This window comes from Podarcis liolepis, assembly GCF_965112155.1.
Source record: "Podarcis liolepis genome assembly, chromosome: 12".
NCBI lineage: Eukaryota > Metazoa > Chordata > Lepidosauria > Squamata > Lacertidae > Podarcis > Podarcis liolepis.
In genome coordinates this window covers 18,308,699-18,331,609 of record NC_139563.1, presented here as the reverse complement: position 1 = coordinate 18,331,609, position 22,911 = coordinate 18,308,699, and the positions used below count along the sequence as shown (strand labels likewise).

Sequence of the window (22,911 nt, the reverse complement as noted above, 5' to 3'; positions counted from 1 at the left end):
CTCTCCAAAACAAGGGGGGGAATGCAATCTCCTGTCCCTGTTGCTTCTGTGACATCCTTAGGTGGTTGTCTGGCATTCAGGCCCAGAACCCAACCACCTACTACATTCTCCCCTTTCCCAGAATGGCAGGGAAGGAGAGAAAATATAATGGAAAACAAAAACTAAAGAGAGGACAACTGAGGTTGTACACAAAATCCACTGAAACAAGTACTCAGACAAGTGCTTCTCACAGGGAGAGCCAACTGCCCCTAGCATCTAAAGAGATGGGATGACTCCCCCTGCCCCAGAGAGGGAACAAGAATCTGAAGATCCTGTCTGTGTCCAGCAGGGGGAGTTATCCTTATCAGGAATGTTGCCCCCCTCCATCTGGTAAAAAATGCTTTGGAAAAACGCAACTGTTATATAAATAATTAGCCAAGGTTACTCATATCTGCCTGCCTAGAGAGATAACAAATGGAGTTGAAGAAATTAGTGAAATTTACACCACTTGTGAATTTCATTGAAAGCATTGGTCAGCCTCAGGAAATTTGTTATGAAAACAACAACAACTAGGATCTCACCTCCAGGATCTGAGGAACAGTTCTTTCACAGATCAGTGAGAAAGAAGGTATTCTGAACCAACTAAAGAGCATCCATTCTTACTTCCCTTTCCTCTCATTGCTTCCTCACTCTTCTCCCCTTTCTTCTGCTCCATTTGAGACTGTGATTTCTAATCTACACATTCCAATAGAATTGCCCATATCCTCCTCCTTTGTTTTGACTGTATATTTATCCCCACAAGACAAAAACTTGGATGAGGTTAAAGCAGAGAACAATTCACTGGGGGAAAGGTAGAAACATTACAATGAATGCTGTAGATATCTGAAGCCAAACAATTACAAAACTCATTAAACTAAAAAATAACCTTGAAAGAGCTCCAAATAGGTTAAATATACACTATTCAAGAAATCCAAACAATTCTAGGTCTTTCCTATAGCAATATCAGATAATAAAAATAGCATTAGGAAAAATGTATTGCAATCTTACATTCCCCCCCCTTCCAATTTTATTAGATTTCTATATTTTTACCCTTTGGTGCGGTACTTTGGTACATACTAATTATTATTAGCTACACTCCTTCAGTCAAGAAGTTGTAATAAATTTAACAATTTACTTAAGTTACATACTTTTTATCTACACAGATTTCCCATAAACCTTTTGCTTCCTAAATTCTGGTGTCTATGTACCAGCCTCCTGTACTCTCCCAATCTCATGCTAGTACATATGTATGTTCTCAAAGGACTGACACCAAGCATCCCAACAAAGGCAGATCTATGGGCGCAAAGCTTATGAGGTGTTGTAACTATGACATCCCACATAAGGCGAGAGGCTGGGGGAAGCCAGATTTTGGCATTGCACAGGGTGCCACTGAAATTTGAGGTTCCAAGTTCTCCTACTGATCCCAATAACCCTTATATGCATGTCTGATGCTGCACTCATCATTCTTTAATATGGAGCAGGCAGGGACATCTCAAATTTGTGTGACAATATAGAGCAGCCAGCACCAACTTGGGGCCCTCTAAATGCTTTGGCCTTTAACTCCCATCAGCCACAGCCAGCATGGCTATGATAGGACTGATGGGAGTTGTAGTCCAAAAATCTGATGTTGTGTAGATAGGAAACTGCTCTGTGTCAGTATGAATATATTTTTCTGAAAAGGCTGCAATGAATCAGCCTTTAGGGAGGATACCGTTGCAGGTGGCGGGGAGACATTACATGAGAAAGAATAAGTTACAGAACTGTATAGATTTATATTGGAAGTGCAGCCTTATCCCTTATAACTTGTGATACCACACTTTTCATTTTGTTTACCAGAATAGAGCCACAATAAAAAACTTAAGCACATGAACAAAGCAATAGATGCCATATCCAATTATTCTCTCCCAAGTCAAAACTGAGCCATCCAACAAAATAACAAACTTTCAAGATGAGACTGCTTTTTGCAAAGCAAGTGAAGCTGCTACCTGGAATATGAGTGTTTATTAATATTGTTATTCAGAAAGCACAAAGACCAGAAGACAATGCCCTGGGAAACTGGCAGCGGAGCAGTAGAAAATTCACTGAAATGATATACAAAAGCAGGCAATCTGCTGAAAGGACTAATAGAACTCCCTAACAGCTTTGCAACATTTCATCACCTCAATGAGTCGGTCACCAGCCTTTAATCTTCCATCTTGAATAGCTGCACCTCTTGGTAGGATGTTTTTCACATAAATTGGAGCTGAGCCACCAATTGGAACATCTCTAGAAGTGATGCTAAATCCTAGGCCTTCTGTACCTGCAAAAATGATTTTAAAATGCTGTAAGTTTCCTAAGTCCATCTGTGTATGATTATATATCTATATCTATACATCTATTCACATCAAACCTCTCTCTGGCTCTCCCCCCTCCCTGCCCAATATTTTTTAACCACTAACAAATACTTAGAAGAAATATTATACCACCGGTACAATTAAATTCACAGTTACTTGCATGCAATGCACATAACACAGAGACTTGCACAAATATGGCGTGAATTTTAATCTGTTTTAGTATTTTAAATTCTTGTAAGTGTTAATGTACAGTCGTACCTTGGTTCACAAACAGAATGCATTCCAGGAGTCCGTTCAACTCCCAGAATGGTTCAGAAACCAAAGTGCAGCTTCCGATTGGCTGCAGGGGCGTCTGCAGCCAATCAGAAGCCGTGGAAGCTGCGCCGAATGTTCAGCTTCCGAAAATCGTTCAAAAACCGAACACTCACCGAAACATACGAGTTCCGAGGCGTTCGGCAACCAAGGTATGACTGTATTGTATTTTTGTGATCTTATGGTTTTATCTTCTTGTAAACCTCTTTGCTTTTTACAATCAAGTGGGATATAGACTTTCAAGCTTTAACTTCAAACACACATAAATGATGTTGTAAAGCTTTATTTTGCCAATCTTAAACCTCCCCATCTTTAAGAAGTGGCTACAATGAAACAGAACAAATTGTAAAATCTCTGCTACTACATTTTACAACTAAAAAGCTTACTGGTTAAGTCCTGTCTTTAAGGATAATTCACACAAAAGCAGATAAAAAATCAACAAGTTAAAACAAATTTTATTCATAGCAGCTAGACTAACAATAATCAAACAAAGGAAAAACTTAGGGGACATTCTAATGAATGAATGGTATCAGAAAATAAGGTCTATTGCTTTAATGGGGGAATTATCTCTGTAACTGAAAGGCAGGAAACCCTAACAAAAACTAAAGATAAATTCCAGACGTTCTGGTGACCACTCCAGTAAAACATGCAGCAATTTACAAAAGCCATCCTATTGATCTGATAGCCACACAATTAATACATAAAAACTGATACCACCCTAAGAAGTGATCTGGATATACCAATCCAGACATAACCATATTCATGTCAACCCTTATCAACAGGCATTAAATTTTATTTTATTTTTAAATCACAGCGTAAGAACATGTTTTTAAATATAAGATAAACACTTAAATACAGCATGATACTATCTGTCAGGACTGGAAAAGGCTTGCTTTACAGCAACTTTTTGCCGAAAACACACCATTAAAGCCGCTAGAAAGCTGGCTTATATTGTCAATCCACTTATTGTCTAGGCACTGAATTGGCAGCCATTCTCCAGGGTCTCAAACAGAGCTGTTTCACAGCCCGACCTGAAGATGCTGGGGTTTAAACCTGTACTTTTCTGCAGGCAAAGCATGTGATCTACCACTAACTACAAGCATCTCCAGAAGTAAAAAAAGGAAGTTGCTATTTGAGTGTGAGCGAAGGAAATTAGTACCTCACCTGCCTGCGACTGAGGGAGTACATGTTTATCAGGGATGGGGAACACACACACACATACACAAATACCCCCAAGCCCAGCCCTTCTGAGCAAGATACCGAAAACTATCTGGATGTAAACAATCCATAAGAGAAACTACAAGGATATTACTGATCTGATTATATTACTGTTCCATTTTTACTTAAAATTACTTTCTCATCTCAGCAGTTCCCAATGTATTTTATAAATAGTATTAAAACCTCTTCTGCCTCTTGGAGCAGAAGAATTTTTTTTGCATGTTTGAAATTCATAGTGTTGATAGATTTTGTGCTATTCCAGAGGCAGGAGAGGTTTTCAAACTATTTATGGAATACCTTGGGAGCTGCTGAGATGAAGTAAGTTTAAGTCCAGGGGCCTTACAATAATTTCAGAATAATATCCTAGTAGTTCTCCTAGAAGCTTCCTAGTACATCTCCTGTGCAAGGATGGAAAACATGTGGCCTTCCAGATGTTTGGGACTACAACTCCCGTCAAGTCCAATGGTCCGTGATGATGGGAGTTTAGCCCTACAACATTTGAAGGGCTGTATCTTCCCCATTGATGGCCTATGAGTTTACTGACATTCATATAAAGAGATAGCATGCAAACTCCATAATCACTATACTAGGAAATAGGTTTCAAATGACATAAAAGTAAGGCTTCTGTGGATCCTGTTATGTATAATAACCAAACAAACTGACAAGGTATGCCACTCTAAGTTGCCTGGATGAAGAGTTCCCCAGAAAAGAGCCAGTATGGAACAGTGGTTAGAGCAAAGCTTTCTAAACTCTGTGTTGTGACACATTAGTGTATCGGCTGCATTGTGTAGATATGCTGCACAAACACTCCCCATGCTCCTCCTGAGGTTAGAAAGGGGTTAGTTTAAACTCTGGTTTGCTAGTAAAACTGAACTACTGTGTTGTGAAATGATGCATGTCTAAAAAGTGTCTCACCAACATGAAAAGCTTGGAAAGCTCTGGGTGTTGTGGGAGGCACAGGTTAAAATTCCTGCCCAGGCATGAAGTTCACTGGGTGACCTTGGATCAGTCATCATGCTCTCCCAGCCCAACCTACATCTCAGGGTTGCTATTGTGAGGATAAAATGAGGAAGGAGGAAAACTCTTATTCTACACCAGTATTACATTGCCAGCAGTGTTGGAGGAGGGGAGTGAGGAGGATGTGCGCATCAAGTTGCACCAGAGATGATGGACAGATTGAATAAATATGAGCATACCAAACATAAGGGGCTATTTCCAAATACCTGGGTCCATAATACTTGCTTTCAGAATAATTCCCGTGAAGCCATATGTATGTACTTCTTGGAAAAGAGAGTGAGCAACTAGATTTCTGTCCAATCCTGTGTCAGTATGGGGGAAGAATTATAGCTTACAAAACCAGCACATCAGTTATAAGGCAGAAACCTTCTCACCAGCCAGCTAATTTTCTATGTGTGTGGGGGGAGGGGAGATGCTTTGGGGTTTGTTTCTTTTGTTTTTAGTGCAGGGAAATATTCAGATATGCACCCTCCCTGCCAACCCACAAGGTGGTAAAGTCTTAGGAGAACTATACCAGATGATATTTTAAATCAGAACTGGATATTATTTATCTTCTGATAATACTGATGTGGCTGCTGGGTAAACTGCTACCTGTACTAAGTTAGGCACACCGTTTATACATTTTGCTAATTATTTGAACTTGTTTAAAAAATCATAAATGTCATAGTTCCAGGGCATGGTCTAAGGACACAGGATGCAACCACCTTGCTCAAACTCCTAGATGGGAGGCCACCAGGAAACCCTATACATGCTGTCATGAGTTCAATCATGGGGGAAAGCTGGGGCATAAATTAACTAAATAAATTGAGCTGGCACGAACAAAAAATAAAATATAAAAAAATAGTAAGTTTAGGCCAGACTGCTAATGCTGTTCAGATGCCAATCAGCTTTGAAAAATGGGTGCTCACTCAAAGATCCCCCTCCTCTTCACTTGAAAAACCACTGTGCTAATACCAGAAAGGAACTTTGCACAGTCTCCATCCATTAACTGATTATTATCACAGAGTGTTTTCATGTGGGGCAAGCTGGAGTCCCTCCAAGTCCCCATCTTCTTTTGACTTAAGTGCTTTCAGCCAATAAAAAGTGACACGTTGTTGCAATTAGTGTTATTCGCAGTCTTGTGTCTAATTAATTTTTGTTCCTGCTTTGTGTGCTAGGGCTTCCAAAAGCAGAGAGTACTGGCTGCTAACATGGCGAGACTAGTGTATTGATTGCTTAACACTCTGCAGTTCCCTGACCATTTACACCCTCCCTCCTTCCGTTTTCCTGGTATTTACTATTTGTTAAGAACATAACAATTTGTTATGGGTAGGTAGTAGACAGCCTGGATTTTCCTCATGAAACTTTTCAGCAGGTTCCCACTTCGGTTTCTGTTGATGAAAACTATCTTTATTTACTCACCCACCCCATACACAAGAGAGACAGAGAGAGGTGGGGGTCCTCATGGAGTAAACAGCTTATTTTGGGCAGAGTGAAACTGATTATTTCATTCTAAAGGCTTTCTAGATGAAACTGAATAATAAGGCTGGTTAGAACATTTTTGAAAATCCAGTTCTACTTCCTCAAATCAAAAACACTCTTTAAAAAACAACACTGTGTAGTCTTCAAACAGTCTTCAAATGGCACTGGAGAATCCATGCTTGACATCTATAGAAAGAACCTAAGTAAAGTTAAAGTGGCTAATCCTTCCCTCTGTCCCTGATGATCCTACTACCTGGAGTTAACACTAGATCATCCCTTGCCCCAACTGGTTCCAGATGGGAATCTATTTACTTTGCCTCTGAATAGCAAGGAAGACCTTATCTGAAGAGTCTTACTTTTGTGCTCTGTTTCTGGATCCCATAACACAAACCCATAACACGAAACGATGGGAGCAAAACTGAATATTGGGAGCCACGTATTAGAGAGACTTTAAAACTAGGTCCAATCAATGGTACATAACTACAACATTTCTCTTTGGAACTGCTTGGATCAGAAGAGTAAAATGCCATTGGAACTGAGGTCAATTCCCCACCACCACCCAGGATATACTAACATTTTTCTTATCAATTGGGATTCTCAGAATTCTGACAGTAGTATGCAGGCAGTACAAATGAGCAGTGTGTGTTTGTTGTCCATTATGCAAGTTCACCATTCTCAGCTTTTAGTGGAATGTATAGAAAAAGCAAGGATCATCATCTTTAGATTTTTCATCCGCCAAGCAGAAAGCTTTTAGTGTATGAAAAGTGTACCACATTTGGTAAAGGCGTGACGGATGCAGGAATGCCACATAAAAATAGAGCAATGACAATGAGGATAGGTTGATGATTATGGACCCATTTGTATCCCTGCCTTTTTCTCTCCAGCGAGGTGCCATTTTGCTCTGATTTAGTGAATTGTTCATCAAACACAACTACTATTTGTCTGGTGTGCTTCATTAGGAATCCATTATACTGCCCCCTAAAAAAACACACACAACTATTTGGAAGGGAGAGAAACTAAGCACTGTACTGTCGCATAGATCAAGAATATTTTTAAATTATACCCTTTTTGAAAGGATTAAGATTTGATTTTAAGATCCTTTTATATTGGAGATCCACACCTCTAGAATTCTGCATACACAATCACAGTAATTGTGTGCTGAAATGACCAGTTAGAAACCTGAACTGGTCATCGGAGAAAGAAATTACTGCAGCTGCATGCGCAATCAATGTAATTACACAAAGTATTCAGAATGCCTGTTTGCTGAAAAATTGAGAGAATTTGGGCCATCTTGCATAATCCGCAGCAAAGGACGTGTCTTCTAGGCCCAGAAACTGCTTATCCACATGCCTTCTGTTCTTTTATCAGTTTACTCAAAAGAAAAATTAGCCAGCCCACGTTTCAACTCTGTAGCATTGTTGCTCCAACCTTGCACCGCCATTCACAAAATTTCAGCATTGCAGAGGTCATATGTATTAAGGTGAAGGATGAATAGCTCCATGGGATCATGACAGGAGAGGTTAGTTTCTGAAGTTCTGTTGTATATCAGGCTGAGAATGGATGGAAACGATTCAACTGGCTGTTGGGTACAGCTGGAACAAAACAATGTTTCCAGTCTCCAGACCATGGTTAACAGATGGAGAGCATAATATGGTTTTAACACTTCTGTCTTGTGAATTGACGGCTCTCTTCCATGCTTTCCTTTAACAACTGAACGTCACAGTTAATGCTATCATTGCTGTTAATAGCCAAGGAGTGTAAAACCCACTTCAAGCCTTTCAGGCCCAGCCCTACCATTAGGCAGAGCTACTCAGGGCAGCTGATTCTAGGTGCTATGAAAGGAAAAACGCAAATGATAAATGATTCACTTTGCTATTATTGTATTTATACTGCCAGGAAGTATAAGGAGGTTTTTTTCTGCCTCTGGTGCCAAAATAACTTGGTTGGCCTTGAGTACTAAGTAAGCAAAGCAACAAAGGGATTCCTAAAACAGGAAATGTTACCATTTGCTATTGTTTGTACATAATCAAATAAATAAATAAATAGTAAAATGCTTAAAATACAAAAGAGTCGGAGCACACTGTTGGCAAAATAATGTTATTATTGCAAGGCAGAGAAAAATAAATCTAATCACCAATAAACATTGTAAATAAAAATTCCAACTGCCAGGAACATTTCAACCCTTCAGTATTCTTCAGCAGCATGTAACCGTAAATTAGTGGATTAGCTGCTCCAGAGAAAAATAATAATCCAGGATTGTCTAAATCAGGAATCATGTTTTGAATTTTAAAATATTACATTTCCTTTACTCTATGGGCTGGTTCACATGTCAAATTAAACCACAGTCAAAATAAACCAGTGCACACTGCTGAAATCACAAAAACATCACTTCTCCCCTGCTGTTCCCATAAGTCCAGGAAACCAGCCATGGTCTGGCCTATCATATCATCCAAATCTGGGCTTGTGGGTTGTTTCTCTCAAAGCAAACCATGAGCAGAAGCAGAAGCTTGACTTAGCTATTGTAGTTTGTTTGGAGAGAAATAAACCATTTGTTCAGATTCAGAGGACAAGTTGCGCTAGATTATGTCTGATTTCCACATAGTATGTGAGGAATAGAGGAGGAATGAACTTCTTGCCATTTCAGCAGTGCACATTTGGAACATTCCTCATTCATAGTAAAATAATAGTATATTTATACTATGGTTTAATGCAGTTGCAGTCAATGTGGTGCCCTCCATATATTGTTGGACTCCTAAGTCCCATCAACTCAAGCCAGCATGGGCAGCTGTCAGGGATGACAGGAGCTGTAGTCAATATAAAGAATAAAGGGATTGTGTATATAATTTAATTAGAAGAACACAATTATGAATCATTCCACTTATGAGTTATTTTGTTCACATGTGTTCCAAAGTTTCTGTATGTTATTTTTTCCCCTTTTATTTTCAAACGTTTGATTACATACAAGCAAAGAGCCAGTGTGGTGTAGTGGTTAAGAGCGGTAGTCACGTAATCTGGGAAACCGGGTTCGCGTCTCCGCTCCTCCACATGCAGCTGCTGGGTGACCTTGGGCCAGTCACACTTCTGTGAAGTCTCTCAGCCCCACTCACCTCACAGAGTGTTTGTTGTGGGGGAGGAAGGGAAAGGAGAATGTTAGCCGCTTTGAGACTCCTGAAGGGGAGTGAAAGGCGGGATATCAAATCCAAACTCTTCTTCTTCTTCTTCTTCAAAACTAAATTGTGTACAGCTACTGTTTCTAATTTCCATATTGCTTCTTGAAGACTACAAACATAAACTCAGGCTGCAAGATGTCTTGGTCTAGCCCTGCTTTGGTTAAAGAGGAAAATCTGGTTGCTGGTGTTGTCAGCCTAACACTTCATCATGACTAAAGGGAACCATAGAAGCAAGGGAGGAATGCGCTTGGGAAGAGAAAAGGGAAGGCTATGCAAGAGCCCGTGGCATTCACGCTTTCCCTTGACCATAACTAGGATACTGGGAACAGTGGCCCAGTTCACATGTCATAAGTAAATGGTTTTCTATGAACATGGAGATCACATCTACTCTGCTTCTCCACTAGCACAAGCAGGAGCAACAAAGCATTATCTCTATTTTAGCATTTGTCTAAACAAGAGATTGTGGTTTGTTTTAAGCCAGGGATCATGGTTTGTTCCAGGAAGAAATCTTGGCTTCAGATCATGGTTTGTTAGGAGAAGAATGAATCATGGCCCATAGTTTGGACACAGTCTGAAGCCAGGATTGTGGTTTGTTGCTCCCACCCACCTGCACTAAGAGAGGAGGAAGCAGGAACCACTTGTGTGTTCATTGTAAAACATTAATTCTGGTATTGAATATTCATAGTGGACCCACTGAACTTAATGGACTTTAGTTAGTAATGACTAAATAGTAGACTAACTATATCCACTGATTCTAATGAGTTTATTTTCAGTGTGACTTAGTCAGATGCAAACAATGCCATCAAACTTCATGCTGCAACGTAGATTAATCTACGTGACGCATTAAGGGGATCTTTTGTGCACAAAATTGGCTGCAGGAATTCAGTCTTGGTTTATAGGAACTACATATAAATGGCAAAACTGGCTAAACTGCAAAAGCCCAGTAACATTAGAACGTCAGCAATAACCCCAAATCTGTATGCTAGACGTTCAAGCCCCGACCTTTAACAAAAGATAAATAGATATCAATTTTCATTTAGAAAAAGCCAACAAACATTCTGATCTGACAGAAGCATATTACTGACCTTCTCTTCTGACTTTATTAAACAACTAATTCCTATGAAAGATCAGGTTATTTGAAAATGCCAAAATGGCAATAAATATTAAGAAATCATAATGGAAGCAAGCACAATTACCGTAGGACTATCCCACTTTGTCATGTGAGAAGACATAGTTCACACAGCCTGCAAAAAGAACAGCTTTAATAAGGAAGACTTCTCTTTTCCCAAGTCTCTTCCTTCTATATCAGAGAGGAAGAATTTGCACACTCTAAATCATTATTCCTAACAGACTGGCTAAATAAGAAGAGAACTTCATGATGATGGCATATGTATGTGTATGTGCATTAATGTGCCCGCAAGGAAATTTTAATCTAATGACGGTAATTGGTGAAATAACTGCTGCCTGTTAGCTGAAAAGAAAGCACGTTTGTTAGGTTTCTGTAAAGCCTGTCATATTATAATATCCTTCATTAAAAATAATCAAAGACAATCAACATCTCCATTCTGCTCATATTTATAATAAACTACTTGGGGGTATACTTAAGCGCTCTGCTTCATTTGTTGCGCCACATGCATGCACTCAGCATAATCAAATGAGAACAGGCACAAGACATGTATCTTTCCATGGTGAACATTAACAATAAAAAGCAATTGATGTGAAGGGGAATCCTGGCTGCTCACATTGTACCAAATGTCACTGCAGAAGACACTTTCCAGATATTACGTGGTATCATATGGAATATTAAACCTGGGATCTGAAGAGTCCCATCAGCATTAGCATCAGCTACAATATTTGGGGGGGACCTCCAGGACAAGATGATTTAGTGGGCCCACTTAACCTGGAATAGTTGAACCGCACAAATTCAAAATTTTCTGACGCTCGCTGTCCATCTTGCCTTCTTGGGTGCTCTGCATGAAGCAAGAGTGTAATGATGTTGGCATGGTCGACATTTAGTTAGAACAACCAACCTCAGCTTTTTTTTATGTAACATCATGCTTATATTGCTGTCAAGATGTTAATGGTTTGACTGTTGTAACGTGCTGGAAGATGGTTGTGGGATTGGCCTTCAAAACAGTTCGGGAACACCAATCGACATAAAACAAAGTGAGCAGACCTCACAGATAGCTCATCATCTAACACCCATCTTGCAATATCTTTTTCCAGTAAAGTTTCCTGGTTCAATTCATCGTGCTTGTTTTGACCTTGAAAACCCAAATGGGCTTAGGGCCTGGATACTTCATCTCAATGGGCATTTTGTTTGGTGGCTGCATTATAAGCAACTGCTAGATCAAGTTAGAAACTGGAAAAAATGCAAACATACTAAATTGAATTCAACTGATGTAAATCTAATCTCTGCAATCAAGACGCAAACGCCATATTTTGGCAGAGCATTAGGCACACTTAAAATGCATTCACTATAATGAGATTACATGTCATGTGCATAATTCCAGATTGGATTGTAGCCAGTATTCACTACTCTAATTAGACATTCACAATCTTAACACCAATAATTGAAAAGACTTGATATTTTTGAAGCAAATTTTGCGACTGAAATAAAGTAATGGGAAAATCAAATATAAAATTTATCTAATGTATACCCCAAATATTTAGTTCAAACACAATTGAAAACCATGTTTTAACAAAATAAACCTTGAAGATTGTAACAATAAAAACATGGCAACCAAAACCATTTTAAAAAGCAGCATAAGAATAAAAATACTGCATAATCAGGAATTGGGATACTCATTCAAAAAGGTCATTTCCATGATTGCCACTCCTCTGACCTCAAAAGATAGGGTGCTCCAACAACGATCATACTGCATAGGCAAAATACATGGGAAAACATATCCAGGCAACTACCGTAATTTTTGCCCTATAGGACGCACCTAGATTGGGGGGGGGAATAAAGGGGAAAAAATTACCCCCCCCAGGAGCGGGGCTGGGGCGGGGGAAGCCCGAGCTTCCCCCTCCCCCAGCCCCCAGAACGGGACCCAGAGCCATGCCGAAGCTGCGTGCAGCTTAGGCATCGCTCTGGGAGCTTGCGGGGCTGGAGGAGGGGGAAGCCCTCTGCCAGCCTTCCCCCCCCCCGCCAGCCTTCTAACCAGCCTCCCGCTGTCCCCCGAGTTTGCGGGGCTGGCGACGGGGAGGAGCAGGCTTCTCCCCCCCGCCAGCCTTCTAACCAAGTCGGGGGACAGCGGGAAAGGCACGCTGCGCCTCCCGCTGTCCCCCGAGTTTGCGGCGCTGGCGACGGGGAGGAGCAGGCTTCTCCCCCCCCCCGCCAGCCTTCTAACCAAGTCGGGGGTCAGCGGGAAAGGCGTGCTGCGCCTCTCCCGCTGTCCCCCGAGTTTGCGGGGCTGGCGGTGGGGCTCTCCTGAAGCCTGGAGAGCGAGAGGGGTCGGTGCGCACCGACCCCTCTCACTCTCCAGGCTTCAGCGAAAGCCTGCATTCGCCCCATAGGACGCACACACATTTCCCCTTCATTTTTTGGAGGGGGAAAAGTGCGTCCTATAAGGCGAAAAATATGGTACCTCTTGAACCACAAAGTCATTTGAAAAAAATAGGTGTTCAAATAGTGTTTGTAAATTGACCACGGATAGCAAATCTGTTTAAAATCTGGAATATGCTATCTAGGGCTAGCCCCAGTTACAGCAGTCTAGCAGCTGCAAAATAAACAGTAGTTTTCTTTAAAGACAGTTTCACATAACCACAATGTGGTAATTATGTTTCACTTTGTGCCAAAGAAATGTGCACTCTCCTTTACTGCTAAAAAACACTATTTTTGTCCACTACTTAGTGCTGCAAAGTACTGCAATTATATAAACGCTATGATCACTATTTCCATTGCTGACTGAGAAAAATCAGATGCCTGTGTAATGTCCCAGTGGTGTGTTTGTAGGCTTCTTCTTTATCTGTTCCATTAAATGTGAAAAATTGGTATATCGTAATACTGACTGAGTTTATATTTATAAGCACAGCAATTCCTCACTCAGCTAGTAACAGGGTTTCTCCCGCCCCCCTCCAAGCATGTCATCTTAAGCTGATGGCCTTAAGTATTTTTGAAGGCGCATCAACAACAGAAGCAAACTGTCAACTCAACCTTATGTCATCCAAGTTTGTAGAGCTTAAAACCCAGTAACCAGAAACAAGCAATCTGGTAGTTCACATGAAGTTCACAGAAAATAGAACATAATCATAGAAGGAAAATAACATCACTGATCATTATTAAGCCACAGTAAGAGTCCCCTTTGATGTGTTCCATGTGAAAAAATCTCATAATAAAAATACAAAATGACTGGCACTAAATTTAACTATTACATGCAAACGTAAATAAATAAAAAATGCTTGCCAGCAGCAACACAGAAGTGGCATTGAGAAGCTAGCTGATATTTCTTCATTGCAATGGAAAAAAAGACCTTACAGCTACATACTTAATAACTTATTTTCAGATATTATGACAAATACTCATTGCACCTTGTATTCATATATTCGCACCTTGCAATTCAGATATGCTCACACATTAAAGGTCTGATTTAAAACGCTACACATTTACATCCTTGTGTCACAATCCACCTATCTGGGACTTAATAAGAACTCAGTTGAGAAATATTTGACCTAGACTCTTGGAAAAGATCGGTGCATACCACTGGAAATACATTAGCTAGGCTTTGTACGAGCACAGTGGAATTTCTGACCTTTTCTCTTTGACTTCTATCTCTTTGAAATTTCCTTTGGGTTCAAATGAATTTTACCAGGTGGCATGAGGGTAAAGCCTGCTGAAGAAAATGCCAAGGTTCTAAAAGCGCCCCAGGGCCTCACATTACTAGCTGAATAGTACTTTGCATCTTGACCAATATTCTCAGCTTTGCTAGAGGTGTAAAGTACTTTTTATAGTCAATAAGCTTGATAATGGAGTCAAAACCATTTAAGGTGCTACTTTCCTTATGTCCTCATAAAGAATTTACCCAAACCCAGTTTATGTTCTACACTGCCATGAAGCAGCATAGAAAAAGGACGTTGAGTTTTTCAAGATATGTATTAAATAAGATATGATCTTCTTTAATACATATACAGTGGTACCTTGGGTTAAGAACTTAATTTGTTCTGGAGGTCCATTCTTAACCTGAAACTGTTCTTAACCTGAAGCACCACTTTAAATAATGGGGCCTCTTGCTGCTGCTACGCCGCCGCTGCACGATTTCTGTTCTTATCCTGAATGAAGCAAAGTTCTTAACCCGAGGTAATATTTCTGGGTTAGCGGAGTCTGTAACCTGAACCGTATGTAACCTGAAGCCTATGTAACCTGAGGTACCACTCTATTGTATTAATACAAGATACGATATAGATATGATGAAGGAGGACTGGGGAAGCAGTGGACCTGGCAGTTGTTATAACCCTCATCATCCATGATGTCCAATATGTCTAGAGCTGATGGGAGCTGCAAGCCAACAGCATTCAGAGGACTACAGGTTGGCGAGTGCTGGAACAAATAAATGTGCATTCATTTCACATGCACCTTTATATGCCCAGCAGGCAGAAAACAAATTTGCTTACCTTTCCTCAGCTGTATATTGAGCCGCTTCCCTATCTTTTTGGTATTATAGCCAGTGCTTGAAGTGGAGGCGAGGACATTTTGTGGTGATGATGCCAGGCCTAGGGGTGGTTTTCCTGATGAATTCACACTATGAGGTAGTTGTGAGTAAGAGTCCGTCTGATCTGCTTGATGGCTTACTCGGGGTATTCTTTGTAATGTGTGAAGTCCAGTGTGATTAACACTCTTATTGTCCATATATTGGGAATCGGGGCTAAACCGACTGGAGTAGTGAGCATTCTTCTCACTTTGTGATAACTGTTCATATTGCTCTTTCTTCGCTGCCGGAACCACATGGAACCAAATAATGGGTGTTCGCATGGCTTGACGGAACATATGCTGTGCTCTAGGTTTGAGAATGAATGAGAAATTAGCAAATTAAGACTGGCAGACTAGAAGACATTACAAACATAATTACTGATGTTAATTAGGCATCATGAAATGACAAGACATATTGTTGAAACTGAACTGTAAACTAAAAAGGCGAACTGTAAACTAAAAGGCTGATTTTCTTGGAGTGATCTGCTACAAATGTCTTTTCTACTAAAAGTATATTTCTTTTAGGGCAGCACAGTTGTTGTTTTTAAAAAAATCTTCTTTGATTAATAAATGTGGTCCTAAAATTAGCCTAAGATTTCATGTCCTTTTCTTAAATTTTATAAATGATGACTTTGAAATTTGTAAACACCCTCCTAAAAAATCTCCTTAATTCAAAATGTAGGTGATCTAAGAGTATGATATATTAACTTGCATAAAAGTTCATGGAAACCTACTTCAAAATAATATTAAACTGTCTAGTTAGCACTTTCTGTTAAATTATAACATGCGTCCCACAGACGGAAAGATTTTCATGCTAAACTTTTTGTATTTGAGCTACTTGCATTCAATGGCCCAGTTAAGAAGTCACACTAAATTATGATGCAGCATTATATATCAGCATTATATCAGCCATAACAAGACTTGGCCTCATGTAGTCTTCCCTCCTTTCTCATGAGCAAAGGGAAGAGAATGAATGCTTCAGCTTTCAATTGTTGAATGAGGCATAGATTCTAGTAATGTCAAAATCAATAAAATCTTATTTTTTACTGTAGTTCATTTTAAAAAAAGGATCCAACCATAGTTTGTTCTAATTTAGAAGAAATGTGCTATGTGGGGGGAAATACCCACAAGAGCCCTTAATAGCCCATTAACAGTTTACAGTATTAGATCTGATGTCTTCCTTATCCACAATGTTGCTCATACCGCAACACAACCCACCAATACATGGTGGAGCTGATTATGAGAAGCATTCTACTACCTTGCACACCAGAATCTAGAGGGGGGGCACAATAAAATGACCCAATGCCCTGCTACACAGAAAGTTATAATCTTACTGACTTCTTTGGGGAAGCTTCAGCATTTCTACACACAAGCGCATGTCACATGCAAAATTACATTACTGTTTTAGAAACAGTGAACACTATGGTTTCGATGGTGTGTTAATGTTAAGCGCTTCTCCACCTATAAACAAACCGTATCATTCAAGTTAACAGGGGGTAGAGGAAAGAAAAACAGCCCTGTAACAATTTTAAATTGAGGAAAGAAAGTTATGCATTGGCAGTCATTATCCTGTAGCAATTGTAAACTGAGTAATTAAAGAAACACTGTAATGATCTACAAACACACTCCTCTTTAAAGAAAGAACTTACTTAAGCAATTTGTTCTTGAGCATTTTATTTCTCCCCAAATTACTACCATGTGTGATGGTTAAAGGTTAAGAAAAGCAATAAACTGTAAAGATGCACTTACTGCTCAAATCTTCTATTGCGAAGGTCCCCATCATTAATTCTAACAATACAGTCATTTTCATGAAAGAGGTTTTCTTGTTCTGCTTTCCCACCTTTCTCCAGTCGCTTTACTAACAATCCCAAAGTTCTGGAACATAAATTATGACAAATTATCAGTACACTTGCAAAGTTTCCAGTGATTTGGGTCAGAAGAATAAACCCTATCCTAATGCTAAAGCGCCCCCACTTCCCTCAGAAACAAGTCACTCCAGATAAATGTTCTTCAACATTTACAGACCCAGGACCCACCTTTAAACCAAACATGCATTTCAGGATTCATTTCCTAATCTTTTACCACATATTTTGGTGGTAGTGTTGCTGTTGCCACCCATCTTGGATCTGGCTGTGACCTAGGACTCAGCTAAAGGTAAAGATAAAGGGACCCCTTACCATTAGGTCCAGTTGCGGACAACTCTGGGGTTGCAGCGCTCATCTCGCTTTATTGGCCAAGGGAGCCGGCATACAGCTTCCGAGTCATGTGGCCAGCATGACTAAGCCGCTTCTGGCGAACCAGAGCAGTGCATGGAAACGCCATTAACCTTCCCGCCAGAGCAGTACCTATTTATCTACTTGCACTCTGGTGTGTTTTTGAACTGCTAGTTTAACAGGAGCAGGGACCAAGCAACGGGAGCTCACCCCGTCACGGGGATTCGAACTACCGACCTTCTGATCGGCAATACCTAGGCTCTGTGACCTAGGCTAGGTTTAATCCACAGCGCCACCCGCGTCCCTCAGCTATAGGACTCAGCTATGCAGCTGCAAATAAAATGTTTTAAGTGTATTTTAAGTGCAATTTACAATGAGACACTAGATGGCAATTGTGAGCCTTATAGAAAATGTAATGTATTTTTAAAAACGCTTTAAAAAAAGCATTTTCAGAAATTTTAATATGTGTGTAGATTCCGCCCCAATGTGGGGAAACCTGTATTAGAGGAAGGTGTGCACTTTTGCAAAAGTGAGAGTGGGGAACTCTTGGCCCTCCAGATCTTCTTGAACTACAACTCTCATCAGCCCTATATCGCTTGGCACCCAGATATCTGAAGAACCGGTGTCTTTAAAACTTTTGACAGAGTAGAGTTTTGAACTGGCTGCTGTTATTCTGTGTCTGTTGTATTATTATATTAGTGTTGTAAACTGATGTATTTTCTCCTTTTTGTACTGAATAGTAAGATAAACCTTTTTCAAAATAAAAATAAACTCCTTAACATAATGCTGCTTCAGAGAGTCCCTTTCATTGCACGTGCTCAGAAGAGATGTTGAGATAAGTCTTTCCAGATGTTTTCTCTCTCCAGAACAAGCTAGACAGGATGGCGGTAGGGATTCTGCCTGGCAACCTCTTGACAACACCAACCTCTTGACAACACCAACCAAAATCTCCAATTATTCTAACACACAACTTCAGTTACTTGTCCTGACCCACTCCACCCATTATTCAACACTTGCAGAGGCTGTATACTATACTTAGCGAAGTAAACACGCAAATATGGATGGCATCTTATATGCCTCCTTGCACCAACTCCTGCAGCCAAGCTGTTGCCAAACGTATTGTTCTGCTTTCCTTGGGAAATGTCAATGAGGCTGAGAGCGGGGTCTTGTTGTCTGGACATCCCAGGACCTCCATAAACACACTGCCCAGGCTTAAACCCAGAGAGGTCACTTTAGTGCTGCTAATGCAGCAAAAAACAAGCAGAGGGCAGCAGTTACAAGTTGCCAGCCTCTGCAGCCACAGCAGGCGCTGTGATTCTCCAGGGGTTTGATTTCACCCCTGGAGGCACACTCTATTTTCTCTTGAGACAAATGAATGTCAACAAATCCCTTCCCCTCAGTACGATTTTCTATCTTTGTGTACATGTTGGTAAAAAGAGATAGAGGGAAGTGTGGGGAGAGTCAGAGGTAAAGAAAATGGAGAAAGGGGGAAATAAATTAAAAAGAGAAATTAAGACGGCAAAAAGATGAACAGTGGATCCCATGCTGCAGACTGAGTTAAAGGTGATTACAAAATTCACCAGTTTGCTTTGAGATTTATTTTATTTTATATTTTTGAAGAGTTTTTGTTTTAAAAGTATAGACCACATTTGTGTATATTTGGTTAGATTTTAAGTGGATTGTGTCACTTCATACCATAGTTATTTCAATTACAACTCAATTTTATCCAAAGGGACGGTATCAGCACATGAGTATAGAGGCCAGAGAAGGCCAAGCCACACTTTGGCAACCCAAGTAATGTTCATATTACATTGCTGGCAATAACACAGTCAGTTTTTATTAGGATACGTCACAATCATTTTCATACAGCTGGGTGGCAGTTGTGGGTCATCCATATCTTCAAAGGAAATATGTCTATAAATTCAAAACAATCTAGACATCAATAAAACATTAGCTGCTTATTTCCAGTTTTACCAGTGTCTATAATTTAGATGTAGAAAGGGAGTGTTAGCATATGTTATTGAGTTTATTTCAGTTACAGAATTAGGCTAACAAAGCTTGTGAAAATGTGGTGACAAGACAACACTTGGACTTAAGCTCTATAAATGTGCATACAGACACAAGAGTTAGAGCATCTTTAAGCTTTCTCAGTTTATTCCCATCCCTCAAAATCTCCCTTCTGTAAAAGTAACAACACCACCATAATAAAGCAGAATGCAGCTCTTACTTTAAACAGGGGCATACATTTATAAAGTATGGAAGGTCAATAAAACCTATTCCCTATTCTGGAGCCTTGCTGCTTTCAACTATGTATACACTGGAAACACAGAATGCATACAGACACACACACACAGTGTGTGTGATGTATTCATTCATAATGGCAAGATGCATTAAAGCAAGGAGAGGAAACAGTGTCCCTCCAGAAGTTGTTGGACTACAAAAGACACAGGTTCCCCATCCTTTCACCAAAGGTACTAAACACATTACCAGGTTCACGAGCAAAATTTTCTTCTGAACTTTCCATAATTATAGAGTTTGGATTTTTGACCTTGTTTCCCCAGTTACCTACATGTGCTCTATAGACAGAAGTAGAGAAAGCTAACATCTGGAGGCGGTTGGAGGATGGATGGCGGCTAACAGATTGAGGTTGAATCCTGACAAGACAGAAGTACTGTCTTTGGGGGACAGGAGGCGGGCAGGTGTGGAGGATTCCCTGGTCTTGAATGGGGTAACTGTGCCCCTAAAGGACCAGGTGCGCAGCCTGGGAGTCATTTTGGACTCACAGCTGTCCATGGAGGCACAGGTCAAATCTGTGTACAGGGCAGCTGTTTACTAGCTCCATCTGGTACGTAGGCTGAGACCCTATCTGTCTGCGGACTGTCTCGCCAGAGTGGTGCATGCTCTGGTTATCTCCCGCTTGGACTACTGCAATGCACTCTACGTGGGGCTAACTTTGAAGGTGACCCGGAAACTACAACTAATCCAGAATGCGGCAGCTAGACCATATAACACTGGTCTTGAAAGACTTACATTGGCTCCCAGTACGTTTCCGAGCACAATTCAAAGTATTGGTGCTGACCTTTAAAGCCCTAAACGGCCTTGGTCCAGTATATCTGAAGGAGCGTCTCCACCCCCATCGTTCTACCCGGACACTGAGGTCCAGCGCCGAGGACCTTCTGGCGGTTCCCTCACTGCGAGAAGCCAAATTATAGGGAACCAGGCAGAGGGCCTTCCTAGTAGTGGCACCCTCTCTGTGGAATGCCCTCCCACCAGATGTCAAAGAGAACAACAACTACCAGACTTTTAGAAGACATCTGAAGGCAGCCCTGTTTAGGGAAGCTTTTAATGTTTGATGTATTACAATATTTTAATATTTTTTTGGAAGCCACCCAGAGTGGCTGGGGAAGCCCAGCCAGATGGGTGGGGTATAAATAAATTATTATTATTATTATTATTATTATTATTATTATTATTATTATTATTATATCAGTATTGGGCTCAAGGGTTGTTTCTGAGAATGATGGCTCTGTAGTTATCAAGGAATGCAGAGCGAATTTGGGTTCTTGGAGGCTTAAGCTATGGCCAGAGATACTGATGTGGGGTAGAACTAACACGAGGGCACTTTAGCTCTGTGAAACCTGGCACAAACGAATACTGATGTTTGACAAGGTTAGTCAAGTTAGTTTTCAGACCCCAATATAACTGCCACACCTGAGCAGAGTAATTTTCATCTGATCCTACTAATAAATAGACTTGCACCAAGCTATCTTTGTGACCGATTACTTTAATTGTACTTTTTAGACATTATGCCTTTTACCAAGGACTTCTCCAGCAGAAGTGAGGTTTCGGGGAAACTGTTTGGGGAGAAATTAAAATGTATAAAGGATACAGAAATGCAGAAAAGTTTTTACTAGAAGTGGGTTGAAGACTTGTATCTGGCAAACTTTTACACAAAATTTATATACTTCCTGGTCTCTCCCTCTCTCTCGTGTGTGTGTGCGCGCGCGTGCGCGTGTGTGCGTGGTCTTTACAAAGCTGAACACAGCTTCAAATCTGCTTAGGCTTTCCTACTTGCTTATTGGAATTGGAGCCCCCCATTAAATGCCCATTCACTTCCCATATAGAACCCAATCACTCTCACGGCTGTGTATTTATTGAATATACAAAACATCTAATTGCCATGTGTGGGGCCTACTTGTGGTTGGCCTTCAGCCGTGTGATAATTACATCTCTTCAGCTGTGCATGTTTTTGCCCAGGCAACTATAGAAAGGAGGGACAAAACAATATTTGTGAATAACAGATGCAGCATTTAAACTGAGCTCTCTTACATTAATTTAACTTGTGGGTTTTGTTTAATGAAAGTAATTGCAGTTTTGACGAACAGATTTTTTTTTTTATTACACATTGTTATCGCACGACAGGATTAATAAGATTTTGACTTGTTTAAGGGCTTATGTAGTTAGTGGAGATGAGAGACACATTGTGTAGGTAGTATGGTGTGTTTTGCATTATTATTAGAAGATTCAAAATATAACTTTCTTTAAAACAGGAATCAACAGCTATCATTATACAGAAATAAAATTAACATACTCATTATTAAATGCAGAGATGTCTGGGAGAAGAGATGAAATATTAACATCCTATCATAAATGTAATTTTTCAAACCACAGGTCTATTATAGAAATTAAGATGGAAATGACCTGTTGCCCCAGGATGTGAACATACTTGTGAAATCACTAAATTTCTGAAAGTCCTTAACTGATAAAAAAGCAAAGTATTTGTTTTATTCATTAAACCAGAATATCCTCTGCCTAATTAAATAAATTCTCAGTACCTCCACCTAATTTAAGAAATAAGTCAAGCCTCTGCCAAGGAAATACTGCATCCATTAACATAAGAGAAGAGGGTGCAGGGGCCAGTTCACAAAAAGAGAAATGTAGTAGGAAGGGGGAACTAGCCATCATCATCTCCCTTACTCTTTCAATAGCAGATGAGTCCCACTGGATCAAAAACCATTGCACTGAATTAATCCACCATGATTAAGAACACTCTTGTCTCTAATATATGCAAGCTTTTGTGTCTTTCCTGATTTAAGCCAGTGGCTTTCAAACTATGACCTGGAAAACCTTGGGAATACTCAATGAGAAGATTAGCCATGGCAGGCAGCTTGCTCATTATAGTACTGGTCTTCCCCTTGCAAAATGCAACTACAGCCACGTGTTTTGGAACTTGTGGGACAAATCATGGAGGTGAGGTTGATCTACTACTCAAAACAGATACATGGAACTTCCAGATTCAGAAGGTGAATACTGTTCATTACCACTTATCTGGAGGTAATGCAATCACACTCACATCCTGTTTGTAGACATCCCAGAAGCATCTGCTTTGCCACTGTGGAAAACAGGATGCTGGACTAACCTGACTTTTGCTCAGAGCCCAAAAGGGCTGATTCTATTCCTCCGCCACTCCTTCAGACATT

General features: G+C 40.3%; 1 protein-coding gene across 6 annotated transcripts in view; it reads right to left on the bottom strand.

The window, feature by feature from the left end:
* PARD3 (par-3 family cell polarity regulator) overlaps nt 1-22,911 on the bottom strand; it is a 567,261-nt gene that overhangs the window by 219,416 nt on the left and 324,934 nt on the right. For all 6 annotated transcript variants that reach the window (XM_083466611.1, XM_083466612.1, XM_083466608.1 and 3 more), the window contains 3 exons: nt 16,968-17,093; nt 15,143-15,525; nt 2,178-2,317 (listed from right to left, as the gene is read on the bottom strand). In XM_083466611.1, coding sequence (XP_083322737.1) covers nt 2,178-2,317; nt 15,143-15,525; nt 16,968-17,093 — 649 coding nt within the window. The remainder of the gene's footprint in view (nt 1-2,177; nt 2,318-15,142; nt 15,526-16,967; nt 17,094-22,911) is intronic.